The following is an 18,793-nucleotide window of genomic DNA, read 5'->3' on the forward strand; positions in this document are numbered from 1 at the left end:
CATGTGAAGCGATGCTAGTTCAAAAACCTTTCTAGCAGTTTAAGAAAATGCTAGGATATTAAATGTTTTACCCCTGTCACTCATGCAGAAGATCGCTGTCGACATAGTCGCTATTTTCTCAGCCAAACAATGCCAGAAGATGAATGTGAATCTGTCAGGTCTCAGTTCCTCCTGCCTGATCCCAAAAACAACTGCAAATCATGATTAAAGGTGCTTTTCAATAATTTCATCAAAAGGTTAATATATTTCAGCAACTCTGTTAGAAAAAGCTTTGTTGCACACATTGTAGTAAATGTTAAGCATTTAGCTATGCTAATTTTGAATATTAAAAAGAAAAACAAAATATCAGAATATTAGAAAACTGGTCTTAATGCTAAAAATAAAATTGGATTCTTATTTTAGAAAAAAATCTAATAGCCTACATGATTATGGTGGAGAATGAAGAACAGATGTTTGTCCAGCAGGCCATCATTGAACACACAAAAAGAGTAAGCCACAAAAAAGCAATGCTAAAAAGGTAGTTCTTCTCAGACAAGCAGATTATCAGAATGTTGAGTGGAAGGAAAAAAAACATGGCAGAAAGAGATTCACAAGCAATACTGATAATATCGGCCTTGAGAGGCTTTTGAATCAAAAGAGAATCATAATTTAGGCAAGTATCAAAGTGAAAACAACATTCTTTATGTTGTCTGTTTTCTTCAACAACCCTTGCAGCGCTGTGCTGCTAATGCAAGCCAACATCGTCAGTGCAGTCTTCCACAAGCTTTTTTTTAGCTCTGATCAACACTTGTTTTTTTTTATAATCTGGCTCATACAGTTATTGCCTTTTTTCTCCTGCCTTTTGTCTTGGACTTTGTAACAATGACTCAGTTTTACTGTCTATAGTTGTCTGGGAAACAACAGAAAATAGAGTCAACATAACCAAGAGTCTCATGGAGAGTTATTAAAAGAAGATGAAAAGCATTTTTTTGAACTTTCTTGTTTTTCATGCAAAGGATCCCATATTTCGACTAGCTTGCCACCAGTAATAACAAAGTTGGCTGATTGTAGAGCTTTGAGCTCCCAAGTGAAACAGTGGCTTAAACAGAGACAAATCTGTGAACACTGCTGCTCACACAGCCGATACTGAGCAGCAATTTTCTTCTCTTTTTATTATTCTCTACTGTTATTGTTTTGTGCCAGTTTTATGCTTATACACTTTTCTCTTATGTTTTGTTTTCTTGCTTATTTAAATAGTGTTGTTTCTATTTGTAGTTTTAATGACTCATGATTTTTAAAATGCCAGACCAGAGAATAAGCCTGGAAATTCACCTTCAGCTTGAGGAGCTTTAGGAAGTATCTTTTTTGCTAAAGGTAACAGTGTTTTATGTTTTGTCCCAGATTAAAGAAATCCTAAAAAAATATTTGACTTCCATAGCTTTCTCTAATTGCTTGACATTTTTACAGTTGTGATGGTATAAAACGTCCTCTTAAATTGGCTACATTCAGACTGGCTAATTATCTTAGCTGCCCTTCAAAAATTATATGAATTAAAGAAACTAAACCTTCTACTAAACACTTTATACATTTCTAATTGAACTATTGACTTGAAATTTACAACATATGTCAGCAGCAAACAAAGTAATCCATATAAAACAATTAATTTGATTATGTGTATTAAATGGGGTGGGATGACACCAGGAATGAGTGCTGAACACAAAAAAGGCCTAGAAAGTCGAATAGTTAAAATCTAACAATATTTAGAAAGCAATCATCCTCTGTACCAGTTCCAGTCAATAGCAGCTGGTCTAGTCCAGGACAGTCTGGACAAAAATCTGAATAAGAAACCAGAGTGTATTTTTAACATGGAAAATCCTCCAAACACAGTCGACAAACTCTCATTTAGTTTTAAAGAAGGCAAATAAATCTGTATAGATGGCTCCATCATCTGAATGAAAACCAACTGAAAATTTATGGGGAAAAACCCTCAATGTCCGAGATGATGCCCACAGAACCTTCATGATTTTTGAAGACAGACTGAGTGGAAGAAAAGGTCAAAATTGTACCGTGCAAATAGTTGATCCAATCAGAATGTGTTATTACAAAACAATGCGTTTCTACTAGTATTTAGCATATTTCAGCTGGATATTCAGGGGATTTACAACACATCATTTGTGGACTTATCTGTGTTGATTTCTTTTTATTTGGGTTGCTACCAACATCTGATATAATTACCATGTCAACAACTTCATTAGAAATATATATTTACTGAGTAAACATTGATGTATTCACAATTTTCCCTGCCAAACATGTCTTTTTGTAGGAAGCTAATTCCCACAAGGCAGCACCAACATAATGAAGAGGGTAGATTAAGTGTTAAGTATGTAAACTTCATAATCAGTCTTACCATAATTGGGGACAGCCGACGGGATTTAGAGGGAGCTTCTTCATAGGGTCTCTCTGCTAGAGATGCAATAATCCTCTTCCTGTGGCCTAAGGGCCCGACCTTAATAACCTGGAGGGAACAGCATCACTCTATGAATTTCCATTTTACAGCCATCTGAATATCTCATACAGAACAATTTATCTAGACAAAGCTAAGAGAGATAAATCTAAACTGGCAGTCTTGATGCTATGTACTCTTCACTGGCTGGCAAACAGAAGTGACTCTCGTCAATAATTCAGCTTCAATCTGTTTTGCCATGAGCCTAAAGTACAACACTGCGTCCTTCTTGGGATGCTCTAAAATTCACAAGCCATTTCTGGATGATGAGCTACGAAAACAGAGAGGACCTTACAGACCTACAGAACATTATCCAGAAATATTGAGACAGTGCTGCTGTATTTTCCGAATGCCATACCTTAAATTGCACAACAGAATAACATGTCCATTAGTACAATCTCTGTTTAACCATTTACAAGAACCACATCTGCTCATATGTCTAAATGTCTTGCAGGATGAAGCAAATTTTCATTTCATGTAGTAAAATCCCATCACCTTAATACTATATATTTGCATAATTGGCTATTAACATTCATGCTCATCCTCAAAGGGTGGATGTTGAGTGATTAATGTTACATTTGCAATTATGTTCCTGGTACAAAACCTTCCAGAACAAGCTCATGTAATTCTTTGTCTGATCGGTTCCATTACTCAGAAGCAGAAGAAGCAAACGGTCTGTGCATTTGATTTCTGCTTATGTTTTTATTATCCACAAAAGCTCCAGCAAAACCAGTGAACACAACACTTGCGAAAAGAACCTTGAAATGATTTTGGAAACGCGACCTGCATCGTAGATCATCAAGAAGCCCGATGCTATTCGCTCTAAAATGCTGAAGAGGATGTAGAAAATGTAATGGGCAAAGAGAGTTCTGCCAAGATGCTCACAGGCAGTTCTTGCTGCTCTGCACACTGAGAGTAATGTGCCGCGCACTCAGACCCCCATCTTTCTTCATCGCAGTCTGCTGGACACCGTCCCTCTCACACTGCATTGGCAGCAAGCTTGGCTGCTGCTACTGCAGCGCTTTCTGCAATTTTACCACCGCTGCCTTTTTGTTTACTGCCACCAGACGCTGCAAACATAATATAATGTCTTCAAGCACATTCATTCTCAGCTTTTGCACTATTATCCACTCACATAGCAGACACTATGGTTCATCTGCTTTGTTTGCCTGGTTGTCCTCAATAAACATGGCACTAGCTAACATACAATATGCCAAAATAAATAACATTTCACATAATTAGTGATCTAAATGTTAGAAACCACACTGGTGATTACTAAAGGGTTGAAACCTAATATATTTCCAGCAGAAAAAAGCCATTCCATTAAGCATAGTGAACATCCATGAAATTCAAAAATATGAAAATATTACAAATAAACCATAAGACTGGGCTCTGTAATGCCTAATCTTTTGCACACTGTCTTTTTCACCTTATCAAACAATATCAAGTTTTGAACAGTTAGAGAACTGATCAATAAATCATCCAAGTACAGAATGAGTGCTTTACAACTTGGTCATCAACCTAAGCTGACTGGCTGTGCGTGGAGAGCATTAATCAGAGAAGCAGCCAAGAGACATTTTGTTTGGCAGGTAACTGACACCCTGAACACATCAGGCCCATCATGCAAAATGGTGTTGGCAGGATTATGCTGTGGTAGTTAATTTTATTTCAACAAGTAGGATAGCCCAGTAGAAAGACCTGAGACTGAGTTGGAGGTTTAGATCCAGCACTGAACATGAAGTCAGAGTTAAACAACAGAGAGGTTTTGATCAAAGCATATATATTTGTTAGAATGTCCAAGACCAAACAAAATTAAATTAGAAATTTAAGCAATGGTTATTATGAGGCGCTAATCTGTAATAAACTTCCAAAAAACTGCAAAACTGCTGAAACAAGGCTAAAAGCCATTTGCTTAGACTTGCCTTTGATTAATAATAAACAGAACACTGATTAATTCTGGTCTGAAATACAACTTTTCATTACTTCTTTTTATTCTGCAACTGAAATGTCATCTTTCAGTTTTTGTCAATTGTGTTATGTGTTTGTCATATAAAGCACTTCAAACTGCCTGGTGCTATTCAAATAAACTTGACTTGAGTCAAGCAATAAACAAGGATTAAATTAATTAAAGGTCACAGATGATGTGTGACATTTACAAACAAATTCACACTGCTTTTGAGAATTCATTAAAAAAAAAAAGCTGTACTCACAACGTGTGCGCAATTTTAAGAACTACTTGATTGAAAATGCCACATGTATCTCTCCGTTGGATCAACCGTTTTAAGACCATAATAAATTAGTCCTCCTTTATAATCACTGATTACCATAAAATGTCACACTATTTCCCTAAAGACAAAACCAAATTAGACTTTTTCTGTCATTCCTCACCCTCTTTTCAACTTAATTTACATTATCTGTTATTTATCTACTAATTGTTCTATGATTTATAAAGCATCTGAGCTGTAGTTTTATGAAACACTTTTTTGATTCTTCTGCACTCGAGTATCAAGTGCCTCTTAACCAGAAACAGGATCCACGACATTTATGTTTCAGTGAGAAATAGTTTCCATTGCCACAGAAGTGAAATTTCATAACAGCTCACTGTAACATGTTAAACATTTAAAGTTAAATACTTAAACAACTCTTACATTGACAATTTCCAGCTCCCACAAGTTCTTCACACACTCCAGGGTTCGGTAGCCATTGGAGAGAAAGTTGGGGAGATACTCATGCAGGCCAAGGCCGTCCAACCAAGAGGCTAAAGATGTGCTGCCATCACAACCCAGTGGTTTCACCTATAGACAGAAAACAGGCATATGAGAGCAAGTACTGTGATGTTAACGTCAAATTAGGAGTAAAAGAGGAAGCAGTGCTAAATCCAATTTTACTTTTTGAGTTCTACTTGGCCAATGCAGAGTTCTGCCATGTTATCCTAACATAGAGTCTGAAGTTATAGACAATTTCAACTAGTCCAGGGGTCTGCAACCTGGGGTTCCAGAGACACATGTGGCTCTTTGGCCAGTTCAATGTGGCTCTTACAAATCCAAAAGAGAAACACTTTGATTATGGATGCAACAAGAAATTGTCATTTAAGGAGTTTTTCCATTAGCCATTATGCAAAAACTGCATTTAATATCTAAAACAGGTTTTTAGAAAGTAGCAAACTTCAAACTATCCTACCTATCTTTCTTCATTTTCCATATTTATAGAAAATATAATCTCATTCTACAAAATAGGTTTTTGTTTCTTCTGTAAAAGCAGACTTGTTTTGTTCCAGAATCTAAAAATAAAAATAAATGGTTTTCTAATATTAAAAGCAAATTTAGTTAGCTTTCAACATTTCAAGTAGTACATATCTAGAAAACTGTTTTTTTTGTTTGTTTGTTTTGGGCTTGTTGCAGCTCTAAGTGAGTTTTATTTTGTAGTGGGGGGGGTAACGTGGTTCTTTGCTGACCTCTCAACTAGTCACACAGCAATTTGCAAACCAATTGACTTTTTATGTATTGTTCAGAAAAAATAAATAAAAATCTGACCAATAACAAATAGCTCATAATTTTATGTAGTAAAAAACGAGTATTCATTCCCCCATCATCACTGCATCCACTTGTGAACCCATCCACCATTCCATCCAATAAACAGAATCTCCTAAAGTAGATCACCAGAAAATTGTATTATTTTGTGAGTTTAAGATTATAATTAACAAATAAAAAATGAGAGCAGTGGAAATCTGAATTCTGCACATAAATCTATATTTATGTTAATATTGCAATTCTCATTTGAATTATGTTTTAATAAAGCAAAACAAATCCATTCATGAGCATTTCAGCTTCATTTGTGCCTTAGTTGCTGGCCTAAAACTGATTACTGTTATGTACAGATTACAATTTCCAACCAATCCTGAAGGGAGCAATATCACATTTACATCCATTCACAACAAAAACCTTTATCTCACTTCATTTTAGCCAACTGACATCTGCTGTTGAAGTACTGGAGTCTATTTTTCTGGATGTGGTGTTAAGTACCTTGGGCAAGCCGCGTGCTGCATGGAGGATTTTCTTTCTGTGCCCTGGGTCAGTGATCCCCATGTCTCTTAAATCTTGGTCCTCCATCACGTTACTTCCCTGCATGTGCACAAACATGAGAGAAACATGCAAATAATCTCATCCACACACAGGCGCAACCACATGGATGAAATCATCGGAAACATCCATGCAAACTGCCTCTTTCAGCCACAGCTTTGAGCTAAAATGGCCTACATGTCATGTAGTACGTCTGCTTCCCACACATATAAACATAAAATATTTGCTCTGAAAATATCCAATCAATAACTGTTACGACTTGTCATGCACGCTTCCCGAGAACAGCTAATCGTAGCTGTACATGTGCACACACACAGAATATCCACATCTCTGACACAAGCAGTAACAACAGAGTGGGAGGACAATGAAGTCAAATAAAATGTGCATGCCAGGAGTAATCAATCTAATCTGGTGCGACTCAGAGAGAACAAAGCCTCCAAAGCAGCAGCATCTACAGGACGCCTTTGTTCCTGTCTCGGTACGTCTCACAAAATTACACCCATTATTTCACTATTTCTTTCACAATTCCTGTTTGATTAAGACCGTGGAAACAATCCACAATTATAACTCCACTCCAATCCCTGAAATCATGTCTAAAAAGCAGATTCTTGTCTAATTCGTGGAGATATTCATGCTCAGCTCCAGAGATTTTGCCTTCTTTTCCTTTTTTAGGCAGGAAGAAAGTCACAAAGACAACCAGGAAAATGAGAAAGAATGTTAAAATGCTCTGTTGTCTTTACTCAAGCAGCTTTCACTGGATTAATTAATTAATGATTTCTGAACACACGATGCAGCAGCACCAGGGCGCAGTCGGGAGATTACTCACTGATCGCTGTAATAAAAGGTCAAAATGAAGTTGGGTCGGACGTGAGGGAGGCCCAGAATAGATTCCCCACTTTTATTAACACAGTTTGAAGTTTGATGATGCCTCGGGGGACTCTGCAAACTTATTATTTCATGCTGCATTTGAAACATGTGACGGGAATGTATGGTTCAGTTCTTACATAGCTTATGAGCTATGGTGGCTTGATTTAATCGGATACGACTTGCAGATGTAGCCATGGAAGAAGTCCTTCATCTCACTAAATGCATTCGGTTAAAGCAGCAGTGAATTAGAATTGCTCTATTGGTCTGCCCCAATTGTTTAAAAAAATGTTCCTATTTCAAGATGCAGTGGGCGTTAATGGTGAACTGATGAGGAAAAATAGGTTTATGTGTTATAATATGTAAGTTCAGCTCCACATTATGCCAACCGAAACAGAAAGGGCTGCAGAGTCTGATGCAATATTAATATGGTAGAGATGCAATGTGTATGCATGATGGGCAACTTCTAGATGCTCCACACAAGACAATATGCCTCACTGCCACATTTGTTTGGAAATTAGAGCAGCAAAGCATGAGGAAAAAAACCCGAAAGAAATTATGTGGATTTTTAGTCTGAAAGGAAACGTGTAGGCATAAAGGCAGAGAGAAGGAAAGCCACTGCCGCCCCATTTCTGGTGCCATGAAAAGAGCACAAAATGATAATCGTCGTGTAAAAATTATGAGAATGGGCGCACAGCTGTTCATAATTTATGATCCCTCAAAAGCCCCATCTCACAGCAGTCATCACGTGCAGAGCGCCTCGCTGAACCATGCCAGTGCCAGCCCCTTTGCTCTAAAGGAGCTCTAAAGGAGAGTAAGGGGGAACTTTGCAGTACAGTATCTTCAGCTATTACGTTAGTGGTTTGTAGGCACAGTGAAGCGTATATGCTGAGCTTCCTGTCGCACCAGAACTGCGCCAAAGAAAATTCACTGATTTCTGGTATAAGTACAACAAAAATAGCGACATTAAAGTAATGAACTTCAGTTTTAAAAAATGCAGATGAGGACCAAGGAACGAAGGTGGTTTTACTGGCTTTTAAAAGCATTAATAGTTTTATTAACCAGAAGTTTCCAGGAAGACTACACAATATTAAGTAAGCATATGAGGGGAATATGAGCATATGAGAATAAGTAAGCAAATAATTTACCATACATGTTCATTCCTTACTGTTTTTGAGCTCATTGCAAACATAAACCCACTGGTGATGAGTCACGTAAGCAGCTTCTATAAAAATGAGTTTATTTTTTCAACAAAATGGTTTGAATAAAAAAAATTTAAATATCGCTACAAACGCTCTTTGGCAAACTCAAAAATTACAATGCAGGTTTTTTCATTCGTAAAAACAGTACACTAAAATACTATAGTGCCAACCAAAAAGGAGAGTGAATGCTGCAAAGATCTACAGTTTCCATCTCAAGCCATTTATGATAAGTAAGAGATCAAAACATTTTCTCAAATGTATTAGAATGGTGTTGCTTCATTTTCACCATCTTCCAATTTAGATTTTTCGTTAGCTCATGCTAATGGTGCTAGCTAAAAAAATAAACAGTATATGACAAGCTGACATCTGTCTCAACTGATATCTTGCGTACAGCACATGAAAAACTGAGGCAGTTTGCGTCATTCCAGACGTTTTGTGGACTACCCTCGTCAACCTTCACAGCTTTGATTTCTTATGTTTTGTTTACGCCGATATTCACATTATGTCAAAAAAGGGACCTCCATAAGAAAAAATGTAAGAAAGATATACAATATTGAAGTAATTAGTTTTTAAGTGTCATAGCCAACTTTTGGGTTAATATTAAGATGTTTGAAAGCTTATAATATTGTATGTGTGATTGAAACCAACAAACACTTTGTTTCTAATGTCTGATATTAAACCAGGCTAAACTTTTTCTGTTTCAGGTGAATAAGAATCATCTTATTTATTTTCATTTGCTAGGTACCAAAATAATTACAGCAATAAAGTAGTGTAAGGATGGTAGCAACATGTTGTGTGGGTGTTTCACTGCATTAAAAAAAACTGTGAATTTCCTAAAATAGTTGGAATAATAAGAAAAGAAGATTACACATCTTAAGACAGCCAGGTTGTTCAATCTTGGGTACAAATGTAGATATTCCAAATGGACAATGACCCTAAGAACAACACCACCAAGGTGTTTACAAAGTAGCTTATGGAAAACTAAGACAATGATTTGAAGTGGTGCAACCACAAAATCGCACTTCCACAGAAAATTTGTACAGAGAGCTTAAAAGGTGTGTGAGGCCTAATAATATGATCGTGTTACACCACTTCTGCCGAGAGAAATAAGATACAGTTTCAGCAAACTATTTTGAGAAATTTGTGGAAGGACACTCAAAATGTATATTAAAACCTTAATATAGTAATATATTATGATATTGTATGTAAATATCTTTTCATCTGTTAATGGAAAATTTAGTTTGATTTGATGTAAATATCTAGTTTTGAGTGTTTTTCCAGTTTTATATCTCATAAGATGCGTGGTTGTTAACAATGTCTATTTTATCTACTTAGTTCGGGACTTTGGAGTACATTTCAGTGGATAAACATTGTTATGTGAATTAAATCTGATTGACTGACTGATTGATATAAAAGGAAGATTTAAATAATTTATGCTATCCTAAGCCACTTTCTTTAAAACACCACAAAAGCAAAGTGGCCTTGGCAATGGATTACTTTATGGTTGTCCTTTTAGGAAAAGGAATCCAATCAAAGCTGAATAGAAAATGAGCCATAGTCCTGCCATCTGCTGATCAGCCTAACCACCTTTACAAAGAGTCCCACAAATGAGTTCTGATCGATCACATCTGAAACAAGTCTGGCACCACCTTAAAGGGCACAATATTAAACATTCACAACACTAGCCTGACTACTCTGACCTTTCTCTTGTTTGCAACCTCCACATCTTTCTGGGGGTTGCATGTGTAATTTGCCTGGTGAGCCTAATGATTTATCTCTTTGATGCATCAAGTTCAGCAGACACATTAGTTGTGACATGAACAAGAGCATCTGAATGCCTGATGACCTACAGTCCCAGTCACATTGTTGCCTTGGGAGTTTCCACAAACACTGACTCTAAAGGCCCATCAGAAAAGAAGATTTGTCTGGGATCGCCACAACAACTGCACAGGTTTAAGACAAACTTATTGTGAAAATATAATATCTATTAAGGGTATAAAAATGTCTGCACAGCTCATTTAGGACAACCATTCTTTACGCACAATTGAGAGCCAGTACAACATTTTGTCACCTTCCTTAAATAATGGTCATTTTTTACCAAAAGTGATATTGTTTAGCAAGAGTCAACTTTTAGCCGTTGACTCATGGTTATCTAAATAAATTCAGATAAACAGTGCATCTTAGTCTGACCCGTTCTCATGTATTGGTTGTGATGTTACAGGTGGTTTTGTTAGAGTTCCTTTGTCAGTAATGTTAGACATTTTATGTGCAGCTATTGCAACTTTACCTGCAGCCTAAAAGAGTGAGGGTTTATTTATTTTGAACCAGAAGTAAATGAAATAGGCCCAACACTTAACATTCAGCAGGCATCTTGAGTACAGCAGTATAATTTAATTCAAAATTTATTGTAGAACATCAAAAAGGAATGCCTTAAGTAGTGACCCAGTATATTCCAATGTACAAATATTAGCAAGACCCATTTCTAATTTGAGGAACTTTATTCCTCAAATGTTTATTGCTGCTTAAAATGGCAGCAATAAACAACATTCTATTCAAGAATAAATGGCTGTCACCAGAGACTGTGAGGATAAACCTTTGCTACTTACTGCAGCAACAAGTCACAATAATTCCCCTGAAGAGCAGGTTGCTGTCTGAGGTGTACAGACGTTGTCAGACTGTTTCTCACACTCGTATGTAAAAGATTCAAGTAGTCTTTTCCGCACTTAAAACTTAACTACAAACTCAAGGACCACATCTTTTGTGCCTTTCAGAGCAAAAATAAGACCAATGCCACAGCCCTCTGAAACTCAGTTCTTTTCCATGTATTGCACAACAAAAATGTTGAGGTAAGTCTTGGAAAATGCATGTACAGCCCCCACCCTAGGCATTGCGCTGCGGTCAACGTTGAGTTTGATTAAACTGTGACTGTGGTGTTCTGGGCCATACAATGTACAGCTAATTTATACAAGATATCCATCACACTCCTCCTGACTCAGCTGAAAATTTCTGGTCAATAAGGAAATAGAGCTCCCACCCTCCCACGTCATCACAACTTTCTCCTTATCTCGTTCACTAACAGTGCTAGTGTAGGTTGTAGCACCAGCCCTATGCACCACGATGGCTGACAGCACTGCTGCTCTTGGCTTGTCAACTATAACCTTAATATCAGCTCATTATTTTTGAAAACTCAGCGCTACAATCTATGAAACGTCGTGGTTAAAGCTGAAGCCAGTGACAAGCACAACCCAAGCTGTTTTTGGTTTAAGTGGACCTTTAGCCATCAAAACCCCACAGGCCTTGCATCCTGTGGGAGAGTGTTCCAAAATCCATTCAGTTTCCGTATGCAGAAGGTAGAGAAGGGAAGGAATTGAGCTGTAATTTATGTAAAAACTTTGAGACCTTCTGTCACTTATGGCTTTATTTTCTTCCACTGTGCCTGCAGATATAGCCTGGAAAGTATCTTGGACATATACATCATCTATGTGAGAGGATGTTTTGTCAGCTGACATTGGTTGAACCCACCTCAGCTGGCGAGTGAGGGAGGAACTGTACCATGAGCCTGCTTTGCCTCTCCTGGGTGTGATAATTTATGGTTCGGGTGCATAAATACTACGAAGAGGATAAACTGTAATTAATTTCACAAAAATGGAAAGAGCTGAGCTAACAAGAGGATCTTTACTCTGCATTCATCCACCAACATGGTTTAAAAAAAAAGAAAAAAGGTCAGGGGGAGATATCAGCAAGATTTGGCATGGCATTCCACCGAGTTCCACTCCATGGGGCTCATTCTGACTTTGTTAATGAATGCACTTATCTTCTCAGGACTGACGTGATTGGGGATTTACAAACGGAGTTGTTGGAAAACAGTTTATGTGAAAGTTTCTGAAGTTACAGGAACAACAGAACAGTAAATGAGAGCAAATGTACTGCAAATTTGGTCAAATTAAAGAAGTTTAGCAGCAGCCTGGCAGAGAGCAGTGTACAGAGTCAGGGCAATGATGTTATGCAAGCTGATACATTATGCAATTTAAAAAGATTTCACTTTTTAAAATATTTTTGAAAGCCTTTATGACTGTGTAACCATAAACTAATACAATTATTATTTTTATATTTCAGTTTTATTCAGCTGTTCCTAGTGAGTGGTCTATTACTACACAAGAAACATATTTTTTTTCAAGCAATATTGTTATCACAATAGAATAACTTTTTTAATATTGTACTGCATAGTCTACATATAATGTTAGCACATTGTGAATTTCCTAGTACCATGCAGGCCTAACCCTAACAAAATATCAATGTTGTATGAATATGTATGAATTCATACAGGTTTCATCAGAAAAGTTAAAAGGACAAAAAAATTAAATTCCCTTAAATGTATTTTTGACACACGATGTACTGTATGCAGCAATATCAGTGTAAGAGGATTAAAGCAGTTATTCATTGATTCAGCTTTATGCCATGCAGCTCATTCCTGATGTAATCCTTTAATTCAACACCTGTATGACTCACGCAGCCTTGTTGTCACATGAACCTTCATGGATCTTAAGATCAGGTCAGCGCAACATTTCAAAGTCAGAGTGATCACATTTTCTTAAACACCTCCGTTGAGGTTTGATCAGATCTTCTCCAAAAGGCAAGAGTACTGGAGCAGAACACTTTTTTTTTTCTTTTTGAGCTTACTGATCTCAGTTAACTGAGCTCAGCTGTGACAAACAGATGAAACATATAACCTCTGGTCCTAACACAGCTCTGTGGTCTGAGAAATGTCCACAGTTAGCCCTCTGGGCCGACTTTTTTACAACACATAGCCATGTTTTCTGAGAAACATGACCGTTGGAAGGGAAGTCTAATTCGGTTTTCCGCAGTCCCTGATGACAGAGCTATCAGCTTTCCACGCTATGTTCTTTACAGGAAACATGATAAGGCTTTTAGTCAGATTGTGGACGTCCTTTGAGCTACAGTTGAGCGAAATTATTTAAATGTAATCTGACATAGTTCTGATGAAAAAAAAAAAAAAAAGAAAGTCATGTGTGGAAAATGTGTCAACGTTTAAAAAATTATATGATCTACTTTTAAAACCATCATGCCGGAAAAATTGTGGAATAATATTTTATTTACACACTGAATGAATGGAATCAAAAATCTGCTTTTAAACATGTGTATTTAAGTTACATTATAAATGAGCATCTATAAATACACAAATAAAGTATGCTGCTGCAATACTGCAATGTATTTTTGCAGTCATTGCAAGTGAATTGGAGAAAAAAAAAGAGGGTGCATTGGTAAGAGTAGGTGTGCAACTATACAAAATGTTTGCTCTGGTCATTTGCAAATGAGATACTGGGCTGTGCAACTAATTGAATTAGAGTTCTGCTCCAAACAATTTACTAAATCATCATGAACAACAACAGCAAACACGCTTTACCACATTCTGCTCTCTTACAACTTTTGCAATGTAAAACCACATTTCATGGAATCGACTAAAACACTAAAACTCAAATATTGTGTGGAGTTTTTTTCCTTTGAAAAAAAGTGGATGTAATATTAAATATATGGGTTTTTCCATATGCTTAACCCGAAAGCTTTTTCAGCCTTTTTATGAGGTCCTCAGTGTTAGAATAGTGACAGGGAGATTATGTTGGCCGCTGCAGCTTCCTGCCTGTCAGAGAGATGAGACTCTTTTTGCTGTTTTTGTGAAAACTTTATGATAGTTTTTTAAACGGGTGATATTTTGTTATGTAAATGTGGAAATGGTATACATTAGGAACCACATTATGACATACATTACTTAGAAATTTCTGTAACCACGTCTTTCACTGTCTGACATCAAATTGTGGTCTGCTTTTCTTTGTGGAAGCCGTGAAGATAATTATTTTCATTTGCTAAGTGTGAATGACTAAGAATATTTTGATGAAAGCAGTTTTTAACTTTCTTGAGATTCATTAGTTAACATATATTTCCACATTTTTCATAAAATTGCTTAGTCAAATTTTGTGGTGTCCTTTCTCAAAGCCTCTCAAAACAGCTGAAATCTTGAACAAATTTTCCTGACAGAGCTGAAGAAAGGCTGTGGCCCTCAGTGCATTTCCAAATCTTTGTTTTTATATTTAGTTTTGGAGGGATAACTTCTTCACAAGGTTTTACTTCTGTTCTGGAGTTAATGAGCACATTTCTTACCGAAACACATTAATCTCTTAGACACAAAACCCATCTCCTTCCTGAACGCCACAATGACTGGACATTCCCAAGCTGTTTAATCTGGCATATAATTATTTGAACAGATGAACATGGTAACTTCAGGCACCTGGAAATTTTACCCAAAGTCAAACAACAATCTTTTCCTGATTCTTTTGCTGATATTTCTTGATTTTGTCATTTAAGGTAGCTATATATTTGATGTGCTGCTTTAAAGTAAATTCACAGGTGTGACTCAGTTTAATTCAGATGGTGTGACTGAAACTTACAAAGCCATAATGTCACTATTTGTGATCTCTCAAATGTATTAAAACATTGTGTTCTCAGTTTAAATAATCTTTTAAATTAATAAAAAAGTAATAAACAATTTCTCTACAAATTCTCTGTCTCAGTTTAAAGAGATTTATTGAAAAATAAAGAATTTTGGCAACTGAAAATGGTAAGAATGTGATTACATTTAATGACGGAGTAATAAAAGAGGTTATGTGTCTTTTATACTATTTGTAAGTACTTGAACCATCTGTATGCCAACCATATAATTAGAGCATCTGGCTACATTGTGGCATGGAAAAAATTAGCTTCATTAAAAAACATGGAATTTTGAAAAAAATAAATTGTAAGATAGTAAGATTTTAATTGTGATGTGTGTTTCTCAAACTAACCGACCAATGACCAATATAATAGTAAATATAATTTTTAATAAGACAGTTCAACACCAGTAAGTTCCTTCAGGCAAAGGGTGCATGATTGGAAGTTTGGGAGAAAAACTGCTAATGGATTCTTGTTGTTATTTGTCTTTTTTACTGGTGGCAACCCACACTCTTTAAAAGGATTCACCGGGGAGACATAAATCTCTCCTGGGTCATGCATTGCAGAGTTGAAGACGAGGTAATAAGGAGAGGGCCAAAAGTGTTATAAGGCTGCGTGAAAGAGGTGGGAAAGAAAGAGCAATGGGGGGGGTGGAGCTTGTGGGACGAGTGGAGGGGAGCAGAGTGGTGACATGAAAAGACAAATGAAGCCGGGCCGGCACAGGCAGAGACAGGGGTGAAATAAAGTGGAACTGACTCCTGAGATGACATGCTGCAGGTGACTCACCATGAATCGTAGGTCATCAAAGCCATTGAGCAGGAACTTGCTCTCGTACTGCGGCAGCCCCACGTGCTCCAGCCACTCTCCGACCGGCTGGTCCAGGGCTTTACCACAGGCCCCATCTGCCGAGAGAGGGAAGCGCTTCAGCAGGGAGAAGCCGTTCAGCCGGTAGCAGCGGCACTCAGAGGACGACACATGGCATTGCCACATCATCCTCGGCCAGCAGAGGCAGAGCCGAGTGCAGCAGCACCAGGCAGGGTGGGGGGGAGACAGGGTCCAGGCTGGGGATGAGGGGCTCCCACTGTACAGGCGGGGGCCCGGCTAAACTCAAACACAGGAGGAGGATAGGAAGTGCTGCAGGCAACGCTCCGGCCCCTGCAGGGGACTGACTAGACTAATATTACACCTACTGGTGCTAGTGTGACTGACTGGAGATGTCAGGCGAGGGTGGAGGTAGTGCGGGGAAGGAAGCCCATCTGAAGCTTGGTTTTCCTAATTATGTTGGACTGAGCCACTGTGGCATCTTCCAACAAACAAGGTTCACTAAACATTCCTTTAGTGAGCAGATGAGCAAGTGTGAAAAAAAAAAAAAAAAAAAAAGTCCCTAGCTACAACAACACTAAACACTACAAACAAAAAAGGCTGGATATTTTTAGGCTGAAGGAAACCAGGGAGCAGACATTTCCGTATATATAACACATTACTATCCTAAAAGTCTCCCTGTCATTTCAGATATACTAAACTCATTAGGGTGTAACACAGATATATTCAGCTCCCCCAAAATAAAGTGGACAGGGTTTTCACCACATACTTGTAAAGCTCTGGCTGAGTCCCATGGCTTCATTGGTCAACCTCTTTGAGAGCTAGGACAAGGCTCATACAATGAAGGTAGCAGCATTCTAAAGTACTGTTGAGGTACTCATGTTATTTTTTTTAAATCAAGGAATACACATTTCAAGTTCAAATCATGTTTCGTCCTTACTCCAGAGCCACACAGAGTACGATCAGGTAGACATATTGTAAATCCCACATCAAAGAAACGCTGGATTTCCAGTGTGCCAATTCCAAACTCCTCAATTCATATTCAAATCCAAGAATATATTCCTTGCTCCAGGTGAACTGTGAGGCAAAAGGCTCAGTGTCCTTGGTGGTTCCAGTGCTCCCAGTGCAGCCCAGCATTCACACTCCTTCAGTGGGCTGCTGTCAGTGCGGCTCCGCCGGAGAACGTGCCTCTCATCTCTCAGAGCAGTAAATCCAGGTTCAGATCCGACGCGCGGCAGGTGAGCTCTCTCTCCTCTGAAGCGAGGACCACCGTGGGACCACAGTGCATGTTAAGCTAGCTCCTTCCTGAGGCAAGCAACCCCCAACTCTTGCTCTGAGCCCACCTGGTTCTTCTTCTCCTCGCTGGGTGCAGCTAGCAGCCTCTGCGCTCAGGGCAGAGGTTTGCTGCATCCCTCGCCTGTCTGAGACATGCAGGCAGCGCTGATGCAGGAACACAGACACGCACACACACATACACACACACACGCTTACCCCTCACTGCTCACAGGGCATAACGTCCTGACGCTTCCTACTTCAACACAGAAGACCACAGACCTGCCTGAACCTAAGCCACTGCTGCCACGTCCTTCCAACATCCACGATGGGCAATGCAGCCAGAGATCTTCCCCCCCACCACCACCTTCTTTTCATCCAAGCAAATCCCTCAAGCGCTTCTTTTCAACTTCCCCCCTCCTTCTTGCTCTCTTCTCTCTTTGCTCTCTGTCTCCCTTCAGTCTCATAGCCCCATTGCCATGCTCTGTGATCGCACTGCAGGTCTGCCGTATGCTGCCTGATGAAGTGGGGTGCTGTTCCACGTAACCACCTCTCTCCCTCTCTCTCTCTTCCTCTCTCTCACTATATCAATTCCCCTCCCTCTGCCTTCCTCTCCCTCTCTGCCTTGCACTCTCCTTCACTCCGTCTCGCTCTTTGCTTCTCAAACACACAGACAGATGCAAACACACACTCTTTGGTTGTCATCTGTCTTCCACCTCTTTCTTTGCCTTTCCCCACTCCTTGCACCTTCTTTCCCTTCAGTGTACTGATTGTAATTACACACAGCCACTCTGATCTCGTCAGCTGAGAAAGGACACCACTTGCAGAGGCAAGGTACAAGTCCAAAATCATATGACTTGAATGTTGCGCTGCAACTGACCAGCCCTGATTTTTCACACCATTTTTTTTTTTTTGGTAGGAGATAGTGAAACAAAGAGCGCTCCTCATTCCACCTCCTTATTACCAGAGGGCTTTAATTCATTTACATCTTACTTTGATGATAGGACAAGGGAGGGCAGCATTGATTCAAGTCAGCAGAGCCTCTAATGCACTTGTACAAGAGCAAAGAAGAGAGGCGAAAAAATGAAAGAGGAAGAAAAACAGACGTGTCTCTCCTGATCTTGCTCAATCATGGCGAATGACAGTAAAGAGGCAAATTCCATTATGTACTTCCAGATGTTCATGTCACATCAAGCATTTTTGAAGCACAGCAGAAGCTACTTACAGCAAAAAGCCTGAATGAAACAAGCAAGATGATATAAAATTCTGATATATCTGGTGTAACAGGAAAAAAAAAAAAGACCACTTTGACAGACTCCACTGACGACCAGTTGAGGGGCTGCTCGCCCTGTCTAATACCAGTGTTATCAGAATACAACTGCCAGGCAGAGCGTAATTATTCAGGCTCCCAAGCTGCTCGCAATCACCTCACACATTCCCTGTCGGGTCGTGAGCCAGTCAGTTAGTCATACCAATAAGAGGCAGCCCGAAAAAAGGAGCTATTGATTGAACCGCTTCTGTAATTGGGCACCTATACCAACGGCACTCAGGCCGCGCAACGCTCAGGT

The 18,793-nt window shown here is 38.7% G+C and overlaps 1 protein-coding gene across 2 annotated transcripts in view; it reads right to left on the reverse strand.

The window, feature by feature from the left end:
* Positions 1 to 18,793, reverse strand: part of anks1ab (ankyrin repeat and sterile alpha motif domain containing 1Ab) — a 58,253-nt gene that overhangs the window by 16,962 nt on the left and 22,498 nt on the right. For both annotated transcript variants that reach the window (XM_088005798.1, XM_014987836.2), the window contains exons 5-8: positions 15,918 to 16,033; positions 6,505 to 6,603; positions 5,131 to 5,277; positions 2,387 to 2,494 (exon numbers count right to left, since the gene is read on the reverse strand). In XM_088005798.1, the coding sequence (XP_087861924.1) occupies positions 2,387 to 2,494; positions 5,131 to 5,277; positions 6,505 to 6,603; positions 15,918 to 16,033 (470 nt within the window). The remainder of the gene's footprint in view (positions 1 to 2,386; positions 2,495 to 5,130; positions 5,278 to 6,504; positions 6,604 to 15,917; positions 16,034 to 18,793) is intronic.

Source organism: Poecilia mexicana, unplaced genomic scaffold, assembly GCF_051168715.1.
Source record: "Poecilia mexicana isolate PSO_F unplaced genomic scaffold, ASM5116871v1 scaffold_5, whole genome shotgun sequence".
NCBI classification, from domain to species: domain Eukaryota; kingdom Metazoa; phylum Chordata; class Actinopteri; order Cyprinodontiformes; family Poeciliidae; genus Poecilia; species Poecilia mexicana.